General features: G+C 39.2%; 1 protein-coding gene across 14 annotated transcripts in view; it reads left to right on the forward strand.

The window, feature by feature from the left end:
• Positions 1-14,836, forward strand: part of HECTD4 (HECT domain E3 ubiquitin protein ligase 4) — a 185,114-nt gene that overhangs the window by 90,871 nt on the left and 79,407 nt on the right. For 5 of the 14 annotated variants that reach the window (XM_070628847.1, XM_070628848.1, XM_070628851.1 and 2 more), the window contains exons 12-22: positions 772-1,004; positions 1,378-1,523; positions 2,848-2,918; positions 3,546-3,651; positions 4,249-4,369; positions 5,055-5,183; positions 7,134-7,258; positions 8,832-8,985; positions 9,503-9,603; positions 11,477-11,675; positions 14,573-14,719. In XM_070628847.1, coding sequence (XP_070484948.1) covers positions 772-1,004; positions 1,378-1,523; positions 2,848-2,918; positions 3,546-3,651; positions 4,249-4,369; positions 5,055-5,183; positions 7,134-7,258; positions 8,832-8,985; positions 9,503-9,603; positions 11,477-11,675; positions 14,573-14,719 — 1,532 coding nt within the window. The remainder of the gene's footprint in view (positions 1-771; positions 1,005-1,377; positions 1,524-2,847; positions 2,919-3,545; positions 3,652-4,248; positions 4,370-5,054; positions 5,184-7,133; positions 7,259-8,831; positions 8,986-9,502; positions 9,604-11,476; positions 11,676-14,572; positions 14,720-14,836) is intronic. The other 9 variants (XM_070628849.1, XM_070628853.1, XM_070628858.1 and 6 more) reach the window with 5 other exon arrangements.

Raw genomic sequence — 14,836 nt, forward strand, 5'->3', positions numbered from 1 at the left:
AAGGTTCCCCAACCCGGGCCTGCCTCTCCAAGATTACCTACTTTCCTGTTCTTTTTCAGCTAATTTAAAGAAAAAAGCAATCTTTTTTTGGTACTTGGCCTATTTAGATTATTTTCACCTCCATTCCCTGAATGCCTGTATCCATCCATCAGGCATTTATTATTATATAGGGGGACGCTTGTCAACCTTCACAAGGTTGCACTGATGGCTTCCTAGGCTGTGGTGACTAAATGAGATAGAAATGTTGAGGTACTACGGGAGGAGATATTTCTGGACCAGGGTTGGGGTGGGGTTCTACCATAGAGGAGCCATAGAAAATGGAGAGATTGTACTAGAATGGTAGCCAGCATGGGCTCTGAGCTGAGATGGCCTGAATTCAAATCCCAGCTCTACCACTTAGTAGCTGTGTGTCCTAGGGTGAGTTAGTTACTTAACCTCTCTGCCTCTTGATTTACTCCTTTCCAAAACAAGGCTGAAATAGTCTAAGTTTATGATGATTTTGTAAGGTAATGCGTGTAAAGCATCCAGCCCATTGTCCAGCATATAGAAAGGGCTCAAGAAGCAGTAGCTACTTATGCTCTAAAAAAAAGAAATGCCCAAGTGTTTTCACAGCAGCACCCTGTGGCAGGGAAGAGTTCTCTAGCAGTGGTGAAAGCGATAGAGCCAAAATACTCTCTAGTGTGCATGCACCTTTTATAAGTCAGAAGTCTGTTCCTTGGGGACCACCCACAGAGATGTCTTTCCTCACTGAGTTTCCTTTTCATCTTCTAGAAGAGGCTATAACCACGAATGAGGTTATAAACCAATTATTGCACCACGTTGGTGCGATGTGCATACACCAACTCAATCTTCTTGCTACCAATCCCAATCTTCCAATCACAAGTGTCTTGGGCAAGCAGCATCCGATTGAAGCACACCACCTTAGCAGTATTTGTGACATTATGGAGAAGGCCATGGTTAATGGAGATACCTGTATTATACGCTGCATTCTCGTTGTCTTTCAGGTAAATGCACTGTTTTGAGATAAATAATAGAGAAACAGAAACACAAACCTTGGCTTCAGCCAGCTAATTTCTACTAGAAGAAAAATTTAATGACATTCCTGTTTTGCATCTTACCACATTCTAATCCTGTCATGAGAATTACCGTCATATTCATTGCACTTCAGTTAATGGAGTATTGCTATATGTAGCTCATTGTAATTAATGTATGTAAAATATTTACTATAATTATACTATTACACAATAGAAGAGATTGTGGTTAAAAATCCACCTGGGTATCTATTCATAAGAATATCCACCATGTACTTTCTTCATAGCGATAATTTTATCTCCAGTGGAATTAGCATTTTTAGATATACTCCTTATGTTTCTGTAGGTGGTGTTTAAATTTTTCTTCAGCCCACAAACTGAAAGAAATCGAGACATCATTCGACGGTCGGGATTGCTTCTTTGGCAGTTGTTGATGGCACCAAAAGATCAAATTTGCCCTGAAATTCAGAAGGAAGTCTGCCTTGCCATCAGGTAATCAGCAAATGATTTTCTTAGTGCTTTCTGCAAAATACTTCTGCACTGTATTGTAATCTTCTCTGTAAGCTAGTAGCATAGTTGTCTCTTACCCCATCGCACAGTCAGGACTCATGCATAGAGGTTAATTTAACTGGAGAGGGGTTTGTGGCCCCGCTCCCAAAGGACCCAAACCATCTGTATACCTACATTCCTCATCTCACCTTTTGGATTTGAAATAAGCTCTTGAAGTGGCTATTTTGGTGGTTTGCAAGTAGATATCCTTCTCATTTGGGAGACAGTGTGGCAGTCTGGCTAAGAAGCAGGCTTTGGCAGCAGGCAGATCTGGGTTCTAGTCTTTGCCACTTACTAGCTGTGACCTTGGTTTGAGGCTTCCATTTCCTCAGCTGTAAAATGGGCATAAAAATAGTACCCACTTTATAGATTTGTGAGATTTTAGTAAGGCCTGATGAAAAGTAATGCTCGATGTGTTAGCCTTTTAAAATCCGCTTAAAACTTGTTACATAAGAGGACAGAAATTATGGGCCATTTTCTATTTATTGTCATTTAACCTATCAATATATTTTTTAATGCAATGAACTTTTATCCAGGAATATAGCCTTAATGTGACCAAGTATGAGTTAGTGACCAAGACAGGACTGAGTGCTTGGTCTGGGAGAATCGTTATGACGGGGTGAGCACAGAGGGAGGGGAATCTTTTTCCTTCCTTAATAGATTATGCTTTGGGTTCCTTTCTGTTGAGAGCATTAAGGTAATAAGTAAAATCTAGTGCCATAAGGAACCTTCTAGGGGTGATGGGTATGGTCACTATCTTGATTGTGACGATGCTTTCATGGGTGTATATGTATGTCAAAACTTATCAAATTGTACATTTTAAATATGTGCACTTTATGTTAAGCCTCATAAAAAAGAAAAAAAAATTCTGGCATCACTTGCAATGTTATTCTTCCCTTTTGGAAAAGCTGAGAATTAAAAATTGCCCTTCTCAAATGATTTTTTGGGCACAGTCTGCGTATTTGGCTGGCTTGACTACATTGACTTTTTAGAGCTCAATTCTCTTTAACCAATTCTGCATCTAGCCTCAGGTAAGTTATCATTTTAGTAATTCACAGATATGAGAAGGAGAGTGATAGCTTTTATCAGGGAGGTAATTGACCTATATCGCAAATTTAGGTTCAACTGGTTTTTTAGTGATGAAACTTACCTCAGACTTTTATGTAATCAAACTGGCATCTTTAATTAAAAAAAAGTTTAAATATTTAGAGCTTGGATTTTTCCAGAACATTTGCTTAAAAGCTTTTTGACTTTTCTGTCATTTCAGCTCTGGTTTAAATATCTTGTACCCAGGTGAAACTGAAATCAATAACTTACTTAAGCTGGTCTTAACAGAAGGTGAGAATTATCCTTTAATTATCCTTGAGCAACCATCCCTTTTTTTGTCCCTAAGCACACAACCTGATATTAAGATAATAGATATTTCTTTTCTTTGTGTTTGTTAGTTTGTGTTATTTTTAAAATGTATCTGCACATATGCCAACGCTTTAGCCAGACTGAAAGCAGAAATCATGTTTTATGTATCTTCAAGCTTTATAATCTGTTTTCTATCCCTACAACTAGCATAATGTACCTGATTGTAGATGTTTGAAGAATGTTAAAGATAACAATCTCTTGGTGATTTCTGAGCCAACATTTTTTTCACACATTAAAACTCAACTTTTAAAGTTAACCTAAACAACAACAACAACAAAATTCACCGAGTCAAAGACATTCTGCATTTATAAGCAACATTAAGCAACTAGAAATCACACTTTATGATTTATCAAGAGGGTAAACGACACTTAAATCAGGATGTTTTGGTTAAAAAAGTGTGATTGGTTGTGAGTATCTTTGCTTGTGTAAGTACGTATGCCTAATGCCCCTAGATTGTTGACAGTCTGCTTATTTAAAAACTTCTTTTGATAGCATCCGTTTTCTAAGTGTCCTTACCAGGGTAGTTTATGGAGCTTTGTTCTGTGTTAGGAGAGAGAAACAGCGGCCTCTCCCAGCTGCGGGACGTGATCCTAACCAATTTAGCGGAACAGCTCCAAAACAACCGATTTGGCAGCGAGGAGGATGACCATTACAGGTGACACCAGTTATATTACTCACTGCTGGCCTTTTCTTTGTGTTCTTCTAAGTAATTAATTTACATTTAAATGTGTTTTATCAACTTTAGTATCTTATAATATCCAATATGATAATTAGCATGTGAAGCCTAAACTGTGGATCAGTTGAAAGATAATAAATCCCACAGTTGCTCTAAGAAATGGTAATAGCATGTTGCCATTTTATCAGTAAAGTAACTTGGGCCTGGAGAATGGGTACTTAGCAAAAATAATAGATAGATTTTATTCAAAAAATCTTGGTGGAGGGTGTCATCCAAATTGCTGGTCTGTGAGAGAGGGTGGGAGTGTGGTTAGAGCTAGTGAGGGGAGGAAGGGGTTGGTTTCTTTGCTATTTATAAAATACTTAAGACTGTGTACTTGGGTACCATTTTTTTTCTGTAAGTTTGATTTAGATAATACACCTAGTTATTAGCATCATTGCTGAGTAAGATGATTTACTTACAGAACCAATTAATTTTATATCTTCTTTTTGTCATCTTGTGCCAATTGTATAAAATTTATCCTTTTATTAACAAACCATCAATATCTTATTGTTACATTTTCCCTGCATTTTCAAGACTAAACGATGAGCTTTTACACTACATTCTGAAGATTGTTGTACGAGAATCCTGTATCTTAATCACCAAGTGCCAAACTGTCTCTAAAGATGATTTTCAAAAACTCCTTTCAACCGTACCTGTAAGTAAAAATGTGTTTAATGAAAGAAAAATTATATCGTGTCCCTCTTTTCGCTTTCCTGTGTTGAGGTGTGTATGTGTACAGACAGACACACGCTTTACAAGGATAGACTTAATTGATGAAAGTCGATGGATAGCTGTGCTTGTCCTAAAAATGTAGAACTAGACGAATCCATTTGGAGTACTTTCTCCAGAGGCTTTATTCCTCCTGCTTAAATGCTTTGATGAAATAAATTATTTAGCTGAATTTAGATGTGTTCATTTTGCTTAAAATAGTGAGGATTTCCCCCCCATTAATTTTTAATTTAACATTGTTTTCTAAACCTTCGCTGTTTCACGGAGACTGATAAGAACCAAAGGATTGTTTTAAGGGTTTGGGTAGAGTCTTCTCTAATGGAGATGCATGTGAGGGGAAGAGGGTGGGGAAGAATTAGGAGGCAAAAAGTGAAGTAAGTATCTGAGTGATTAGTAAGAATTATGTAGCAGAAGACAGAAAGTTATGGTAAATGTGTCAAATTATATATCAAAAGCCACGTGGAAATAAGTCACCAGAGAAACTAACTTGATCTGTTTTCTGTACTTTCTCTTTTGCTTCCCTTGTCAAAATCTTTTAAAAACATGAGGCTTACATGACCCCTTCTTTCAGTCTGGTTTAGATCATTTAAATGCCCTTATTTGTATTAAAGGCTGCATCCTCCTGCTTGCGCTATCTGATGGCAGTCCAGAACCACCTTCTCAGTAACACTATTTTGATTAAACCTGATGAGAATGATGACAGTGACAACTCCTTGCAGGGAGAGACATTGAAGGTACAGGTAAACACCAAGCTTTATTCTAACGATGCTTTCTACCCAGTGTGTAAAGCACAGCTTTTAATTGGCTAAATTTCTCTGTGTTATGGTGTCAAATTTCACCATGTGGCTTATATTTTTGTGAGATGTAATATTAGGTCACTCATTTCATAGAATTTTATGTCACTGCACAGTGGTTACCATATTTGTGACACTCTCATAATGTGTCATCTGTGTGCTCCTGTCAATCTTTTTGTGCCTCTGTTTATTTTCATCTTTTTTTAAAGACTACAAAATATGGCACTTACAAGTGATCTCATTCACACCTGAAAGTTATATAGATAGATAGATAGATAGGTAAATAAATCTGGGAGCATAACATTTTGAACAATTTTGACAATTTGGCTGGTTTATTATATTCTCTTGATTCAAATAACTTTAAAAAGGTGATAATTTCCTCACAATCTTTATATTGAATAATTTAATTTCTAAACCTGTAGTTCATTTTCTGTAACTATTTTTAAGTTAGCTTCTGTGTAAACTCAGTTTGTTCTCACATGGCAATTTATAGCAATCCAAAGATTTTTTTTATAGCAGTGGTTGTTATAATTTTGACAGATGCTCAAGGCTGTTGTTTGCATTGTTCTTCAGAATTTCATCTTTGTGGGAGAATTAGAGAAATCAGTAGGAACTTGATTCTTCCTTAAAATGTTGACTAAAACACACTGAAAAATTAACCAAGGAAGCCATAGTAGAAGATAAAAGCCATTATGGTTTGCCCTCTTCTTACTCCTTTATGCATATATGCTGTATAAATCATACACCTGCTAGTTCATATTTATGAGTTTATCTCATTATCAGTTTTTAAGCAGGCAAAAATGCATGAATTAATCATTTAAATTGCTGATACTATTTATTAACTTCTCTTGTCTTAGTCTCCTAACCAGTAAAAAGGGACGATAGCACCTCCCTTGTATGGTTGCTGTGAGGACTAGAGACGAGGCATGTAAATTACCCAGCACTTTGCTCTAAAGGGTGTGCAGTCAGTAGATTCCGGCTGGTATGATTACTGTGACTTAAACCATGATTTATCTCCTCTAGTCAGTTCAGAATTCTTTTTCTCTTAATGATAAAAATGTCTTAACAATACCAAAAAAAGACCCCAGAAAATTCCAACAGTGCGAACCAGTGTTTTCTGTTTGAAAGGCTAAATTTGATAAATTCTGAATTAACTCATGGAAAGAAATACTCTTGGTAAAGGTAGAATAGGCTGGGTTGTCATATATTTCTGGGAAAAATTAAAAACACAAATTTGACCTAAAGCGTTAGCTTGGTTGTATTTTTTTTAATAGAAAATATTAGTAAACTAAACATTTCCATGATCTTAACTAGTGTTTCTTAACATATTATTTAATATTTGTACACCCATGAACTCTCTAGTAATTATTTTTAATGTTTATTATCCTATAACTGCCTGCTACTTTAATTGAATTTTTTAACTTGCCTGTTTTCAAGTGTAATGATTTAAAACTTTAAGTAAAAAGGTCACTTGTACTGGTTCAGAATGTTGTGTTTTCGTCTCATTTTGTTTACCACCTATACATGCACCTTTACTGTTCTGTTTTTCTCTTTAGCTATCCTCATCCCACCCAAGGCCATCCTCCACCTGGACAGTTTCTGGGCTGGCCACTGGGAGCTCTCCTGTGCTGGCGGGGATGGGAGAAATGCCTTTTCTCCTAGGGACTCAGTGTGCTCCTCGTGAAATACTGCGTATTTCTGTCAGCACTCCAGGCCTTAGTCTCCCAAATCAAATTGCTATTTGCCATCCTAGCAGAACTTACTGCTTTGGGCTTATTCTGGCCACCTCATTATTTAATTTGGAAATACATCATTAAATACGTCATTTCATGTTGTCGTTGTGAGTGTCTGTTCATCACAAAGCTTAAAAATAATATTATGATATCTTCTACCTAGGAGCTAAAGGTCAGTATTTTGGCTCTTGCCACCCAAATCCTGACTGGATGTGATGAAGTGTTGGAAATGCTACAGCAGGTCACAACTGCCCTCATAAATAGTGACATAGCTGACCGTGAGCAGAGGTGAGGAAATGGCTTGTGAACTGTGTGACCTGCTGCCCTTCAAGAAGAAGACTTTGCTTATAAAAGCGAAATCTTTTAGAACATCAAATGTTCATTGAATATAGAGAGATTTTTGTGAGAATAGATTGAAACAGCAAGTGTTTCAAAGCCAAGTGCAATCGTACTCCTTAGTGGTGCTTTTAGGTGAGATTGGGCTAACAGCCATCATCTAAGGGTAGCAGGGTTGTGGTGGACGGCATCCTCTCTGACATTTGGGTCTTCTGCCATCATCACTCCCAAATTGGCCTTTCCTTCAATTATCCAGCTCGGTACCACGTACATGTAGTTTCCTCATGGTAAGTACTTTAGGGAGGTGGAAGTGACTTATTGATAGAGATAAGTAACTGCCGTGCAGAAGATGACACTGACATGATATCTCAAGATCGTATTGTAATTTTACTTGTCCATATATAGGAGTGACCTATACAGAGGGTAAACTTCTCTTTCCCAGTAATAAAGCTCTTTCTCAGTCCTCTCCATTAAAATTCCTGCTATGGTTTGCTGTTGGAGATGAGTTTCATCCTGTGTTTGTTGATGATTTTCATGTTAGAGCTACTGATCTAAAACAATCCTGAAGTGTAATTTTTCCTCCAGTAACCCTGTCTGTCCCCATGTCCCTGTTTCTTGCCCACTCCTAGAGACAGGTGGGCAGGTTGGAACTGAGAACAATATAATCCAGATAGCCGTTGCCTTGGGGCTTGTTTAGACATGTAGAGTCCGCTGCTGGCACATGGTTTAGACTTACCCTGGGGAGGAGGTACAGTCTGAGAGCCTGGGAGATGCGAGGTCTGTTTCTGGTTCTAACCCCAATATCATAAGTAGTCGTAGAGAATTTATATAACCCACATCTTTTTTTGTCTGAGTCACATACATTAATTCTTCCAGTAGAAGACTGGGATATTAAGAATGTGATTTTAAGTAGTCATTTCACAATATGTACATATAGCAAATCATTATGGTGTATGCCTTCAATTTATACAATATTATTTGTCAATTATATGTCAGTAAAGTGTGGAGGGGAGGGAAGAATTTGATTTCAAAGACAAATTAAAAATCTGTCTGCCTCTGTCCCCGACATGAGCCACTTTCTCTAGGCCAGAAGTGGGCGTCACTGCCATGGGCAGGCGAATCGTTGTGTGGCCATTCTCTTTCTCCCTACCTAAGACTCAGTGCAGCACAGTGACCTGTAGCCCAGAGCCAAGGAAACTTTGCAAGTTGTAACTACCTGGAGTAACTTTTTGCATTTTAGAACCCATTTATACAGGGCTTCACAGGTGCTACGAAAAGCAGCACGTAAACTCTTTTTGGCAAAATCACAGGTTGAAGGGGAAATCGATTACTAGATTTCTATTCTCTCCTCCTCCCTCAGTGGTGGAAGGTGGGAAATTTGTGGACTGAATTGCTGTAGCCCTAAGTGCTTAACTAGTTCAAGGAGATGCAGTTTAAGAGGATTTGTCAGATAAAGATGACGTTAGTCGCTTCTTCACATGATTGGGGATTGCTTAAGCTGTGTGTTTTCTTAAACTTCTTGTAGGTTAAAAGGCTTGGAACAAGTTACTAAGGCTACTATGCTTGGTCACCTTCTTCCAGTGTTACTGACCTCCCTGATGCACCCAAATTTACAGACTCTGACCATGGCCGATGCCCTGATGCCTCAGCTAGTGCAGCTGGTCCTCTATACCAGTCAGGTATGATCCATGGTGAGCCAAAGTGAACGGCCCTTGGGGCAGCCCACTTCACACTGCGGCTGTGTGCGTTCACTGAAGGCAGAAGAAACGGAGCCATGTCTTCAGAAGACAGGGGAGATAACAACGGAATGAAGAAAAATACTGTCATAAAAATAAACTGAAATATTAAGGGGAAACATTTTTTGTTTGACAGAATTACTTCCTGCAATCTTTTAGTAAGTGTTTGTTGCCAGTCAGCTGTAAAAATGCTCATCTACAACGCTGCTGAGTTCCTATCATTATATGGAGTCTCCTGAGTCCTTGCTGGCTGTTAGTAACTAATATAAATGATATGTTCCATTCCAGGCTTAAATAAAATGATGTTAAGATGTATAAGTAGAAAAGCATTTCTTAGTGAAGAAGGGCAGACTAGGATTGTAAAAAGATAGTTTAAGTGAGAATTCTAAGTTTGGCTCTAGTACCATCTGGATAACTGACAGTAAGCACTTTAAGGCATGATGGTGGTTTTGTGTTTCAGACGGCTTTGCTGCTTAAAACCCAGTGTCCAGTTTTTGCTGAAGTGGGCTGTTCCCCATGTGGTGCATCGGACCAGAAGGGCAGGCTCTTCCCTGATGAGAGGTGAGGGACGCTGCTTTCCTTCGGGAGGCCCTGTCTTGTTTTCTTCTGTGAAAGCCTAGTGCTTCTTTTACAGGGGTTGTTAGGAAGGTTTATCTAACTGGGAAAAGAAAGAGACTTCAGGGCCAAAATTTTGTGTGCAAAACACAAAAATTCACACACAGCTTTGTGAATTTATAGGGAGAAGTTAAAATAAATTTCCCCATCAAGAAACAAGTTCAAAATTGACAAATTCTCATATACTGATGATGAGGATGTAATAATATAAAATATTATGACTTTGGCAAACAATGTGACATTTTCTTAAAAAGTTAAACATAGATCTACCATATAACCCAGGTATTTTCACAAGAGAAAGGAAAGCGTAAATTCTTACAAAGGCTTGTGTATGAAGGTTCATAACAGCTTTAGTTAGAATAGCCTGAACAAGAAACCACCCAAATGTCCATCAACAGATGAAGAGATTAGCTCACTGTGGTCTATCCATACAATGCAATAAAAAGAAATGGACCATTGATAGATGCGAAAACATGAGTGAATCTTAGAATACTTACGCTGCGAGAAAGAAGCCAGACCCCCTAAAAAGTACATACTGTGATTCTATTTGTATCAAACTCTGGAAAATGCAAACTAATTTCTAGTGACAGAAAGCAAACAAGTAATCATCTGAATTACCAAAAGGAAGGAGGAAGCGTCATGGATCAATACATATGGCCAAACAAACCAAGTTGTACACTTTAAATATGTGCAGTTTGCTTTATGTCGATCACATCTCACTAAAGCTGTCTTTGAACCCAGTGATCAGAAAGGAAGGACTTGGGGCTGTCCCCGTGGCCGAGTGGTCAAGTTCACGTGCTCCGCTGCAGGCGGCCCAGTGTTTCGTTGGTTCGAATCCTGGGTGCGGACATGGCGCTGCTCATCAAACTGCACTGAGGCAGCATCCCACATGCCACAACTAGAAGGACCCACAACGAAGAATATACAACTATGTACCGGGGGGGCTTTGGGGAGAAAAAGGAAAAAAATAAAATCTTTTAAAAAAAAAAAGAAAGGAAGGACTTCCCAGGTTCTCTAGCAGGGCTCACCAGTGGGGCGTTGTGCAGTGACGAACATTTGTATCTGTGTTGTCCAGTACTGTCGGCTGCAACACGTGCTGTTACTGAGCACCTGCAGCGTGGCGAATGTGACCAAGGAACTGGAGTTTAAGTTGTATTTAATTTAGATTCAACTTAAATGGCCACATTTGACTAAGTAGTTAACCATGTTGGGCAGTACCGTGCAGAAAGAGTGTAAGAGAATTCCACAACAGCATTTAGGTTGTAGGAGTTTGTATTCCCCAACCTTGGGCTGTGAAGTTCTTGAGAGTTCAATTGCAGGTAGATAAGAGGACTTCAGAGGCACTTTTCTTTACTAAAAATTACAGGAAAAAGTAGTCACGTAGACTCATGGAGTTTTCAAGAATTGGCATTTAGATACCAATAAAAAGAACCTTTACAGGACACTAATCCTGTGGGCTTCGGAAGGTGGTCAGTTTTTAAGGTGTTTCACAGTATCTTTTTTTTTCCTGAGCAACTTTAAATGAGAGTTGGTGAGGTCCTCTCCCGGATATGAATTGGGTCTCCCCCTTTAAAAAGAGGAAAAGAAATGCAGATATATTGTCTAACAACAAAATAAAAGGAAAAAGAACCTTAAATGTAGGACTTCTTTTCATGTTTCTGCTCGCCGCTGATATCAAACATTTAAAAGCCACAATGTTGTCATACTACATGCTGTGGAAAATAAAAGCAAAATTTCTTAACATTTTATATTTTACTGTGTATCCCCTTTTTTTCCCTTCCTTGCTAAGCTAAATCACTTTCTCTGTGTCTCATTCTAGAATGCTAGAAGAGAAGGAAGAGCCAGGCTTTCTCACTGGTTTAAAGATTCCTGCTCCGTGGGCTGCTGGGAAGACTGTGGAGACAGTCCACCCTGTGAGAGACAACTATAAATTTAAAGAGACCGTCCACATCCCCGGAGCCCGCTGCCTGTATCTGAGATTTGATAGCAGATGTTCTTCCCAATATGACTATGACAAAGTAAGCAAGCACTGGTTTAGTGTTCCTTCCGCCTCTAACAAGCCGATTTCTTAGATGCTTCTTATTTTTCTTTGCTGCTGGTCACCATTCTTGACTTATTCCTGCCTGCAGATATCTCTTAGGAGAAGTTCCCTGAGGTAATGCCTTGAAGGGTAGTGACTGGGGAGTTAGAGGAGTCGGTGCCTCTGCGGCCTAGGAGCAGTGTTGAATGACATAGTGAAAGCAGACTTTCGTAAGCTTTCAAAGATTTAGACCTGAGTCAAAGGAAATTTTCCTTTCCATTCTGCTTACCCCTTGCCTTCCCTCGTGCTTGGAATTCCTCGAGATATGTGTGTCCATTCGTCTAGAGAGGTCTTACTGCCCAGTTCTTGGGGTGTCTCATGTATCTTTTGGGAGAAGGTGGCCTTTTAGAAGGGTTTCAGGTGTGCTAGGATCTGGTTTATATTTATTTAAATTATTTCTTCTTCTTTGCCATTACCTCAGGGCTTATATAGGTTTTGAGGAAGTGTAGTTTCTGGCCTAGTGGCTTAACAGTTATAAGTAAAAGGAAACATTTTAGGGGCTGAAGTATTTTCTTCTGTTTATGATTGTTGCATTGTAAACCATCATGTTGACCTTATGAGGAAGGGCTAATGAAATTATGAGGTGTAACATATAAAAAAAAAACTGAAGGATTATCTAATACCTTTGTACATAGATAGGACTATTTGTATGTAGATATTAGCCATCTCTTGTCTCTCTCCTCTGAACTGTGTAGGGGCAAATGGTCTTAAATCCCACCAGGGGAGATTTTTAGGTTAAGAATAAAGGACTTCTTAACTGTATATACTATGAGACGGTGAAATACATTACAGAGAAAATTATAGAATCCTCTTCCCCATTGTCTTTTACGATAGTGAAGATTTTGAGATGTCCAGAGGGATTTAAGACTTGCTCCCGGGGTGGGCCCTGTGGCCGAGTGGTTAAGTTCATGTGCTCCACTTTAGCAGCCCAGGGTTTGCCAGTTTTGATCCTGGGTGCGGACCTACACACTGCTCATCAAGCCATGCTGTGGTGGCATCCCACGTGGTAGAACTAGAATGACCTACAACTAAGATGTACAACTATGTACTGGGGTTTGGGGAGAAACAAAAAAAAGAGGAAGATTGGCAAAAGAGGTTAGCTCAGGGCCAATCTTCCTCACCAAAAGAAGAAAACGGGGAGAGATACATAAAAGAAAAAACAGGGGCCGGCACTGTAGCTGAGTGGTTAAGTTCATGTACTCTGCTTTGACGGCCTGGGGTTTCACTGGTTCGGATCCTGGGCACGGACATGGCACCCCTCATCAGGCCCTGTTGAGGCAGCATCCCACATGCCACAACTAGAAGGACCCACAACTAAAATATACAACTACATGCTGGGGTGATTTGGGGAGAAAAAAGCAGGAAAAAAAAAAGAAAAAGAAAAAAATAGAAAAAAAAGACTCGCCCCCAAAACTCACCTTAGCTGGAAGCACTAGAATTTAGAAGATAGTCTTTGGTGGGCCTTTCAAAAAATGTATCTCCTAACACAATCTAACCTACTTCATAGTTCTTGGCATCAGCTACTCCCATTTCCTAGATTCAAGTGATATGACTATTTAAATGGGAATCTGGGCTGGCCTCATGGTGTAGCAGTTAAGTGCACACGTTCCGCTTCGGTGGCCCGGGGTTTGCTGGTTTGCATCCCGGGTGCGGACATGGCACCGCTTGGCAAGCCATGCTGTGGCACATATCCCACATATAAAGTAGAGGAAGATGGGCACGGATGTTAGCTCAGGGCCAGGCTTCCACAGCAAAAAGAGGAGGATTGGTGGTGGGTGTTAGCTCCGGGCTAATCTTCCTCAAAAAAAGTAAAATGGGAATGGAAGAGGTTGTCATTTTAGTTGGTGTCATTTGTGTCTCCTTTAAGAACCAGTGATTTGCATCTTCTGATGTGCGCTCACCTTGACCTGCAGTAGACGATAGCATTAAATGTGGGGGCAGGGAGGCTTACACAAGGGTAAGAGTAACGTTTACTTTTCCAGTGGTCCCTGGCTCGTGTCAGCAAAAAGTCCAAAAGGGTAAGAAATCACAAAATGATAAGTGTCCCAGGCTAAAAGTTCAGCTTTTAGGTCCAAACGGAGCTCTCTTACACAGTCAGAGGCAGTGAGAGTGTGCGTACACTAGGAGACAGGATTTGGTGTTTACAGACGCGGGGCTTTATTCTTCTCTGAAAGTACTTGAATGCCAAAGGACCTCTAAGTGTTTCTCCTGCACGTTAGAATGGTGGTTAATTGGATATAAATGAACAGCCTTTATTGAGGAAAAGTATTGATACATGAAAACTGACCTAAAAAGAAGCAGCCCCCTTTCTTGCCCGACTTTGTGTCATTTTCTTTTTATGACATTAAGCAACATTCTAAGAATAGATGGCTTATTTTCAATTTGTTGCATTTTTAAAAATCCTCATTCATTGAGTTTTTTTTGTTTTGTGTTTATTTTGTTGTGTTAGATACAAGCATCTTTCCATTGTTTTGCTCACTTTATTAATTTTGGGGGACTTAAGGGGACAAACTGTATCTGTTATTGATGAGTTATATGTCATTACTTAGGATTAAAATAGCTATTTAAAAATATATGTATAACAGCTGAGTATAACTATTTTAATGTGAGGTCCCCAAGCCAATGAAATTGTGGTAATGTTTCTTATTACTCTGTGGCTGCCCTGTAAATACCAATGGCTGCTCGCATCTGAACTAGTATCAGTTCTGCCTAAAAGATCAGGAAATAGTAGTTAGATTAGAGTGACACCAGGGCCTGATTATAAATGTATTTTTAAACAAACTTTTTTTTGCAGCCTTTTTATTTGTAGATGTTGTTTTTGTTTTTCTTTTACAGTCTAACAGTCTATTTTCTGTTTTGAAGTTGGTGATATACGCGGGGCCTAACACAAACAGTAGGAAGGTTGCTGAGTATGGAGGCAATACACTGGGATATGGCAGCCGTAGTGTCTTAGGAACTGGTTGGCCAAAAGACTTGGTGAAGGTATGGTATCAGTCACATTCACTTCCTAGAAAAGAAAAATGAACTTACATTCCTTATGGGCCTAAGCATTAACTGTGATTCCAGAAAAAAGTTTCCATGGGGGCTTTTATTGCTGTG

This window comes from Equus przewalskii, chromosome 7, assembly GCF_037783145.1.
Source record: "Equus przewalskii isolate Varuska chromosome 7, EquPr2, whole genome shotgun sequence".
In the NCBI taxonomy this organism is placed as follows: domain Eukaryota; kingdom Metazoa; phylum Chordata; class Mammalia; order Perissodactyla; family Equidae; genus Equus; species Equus przewalskii.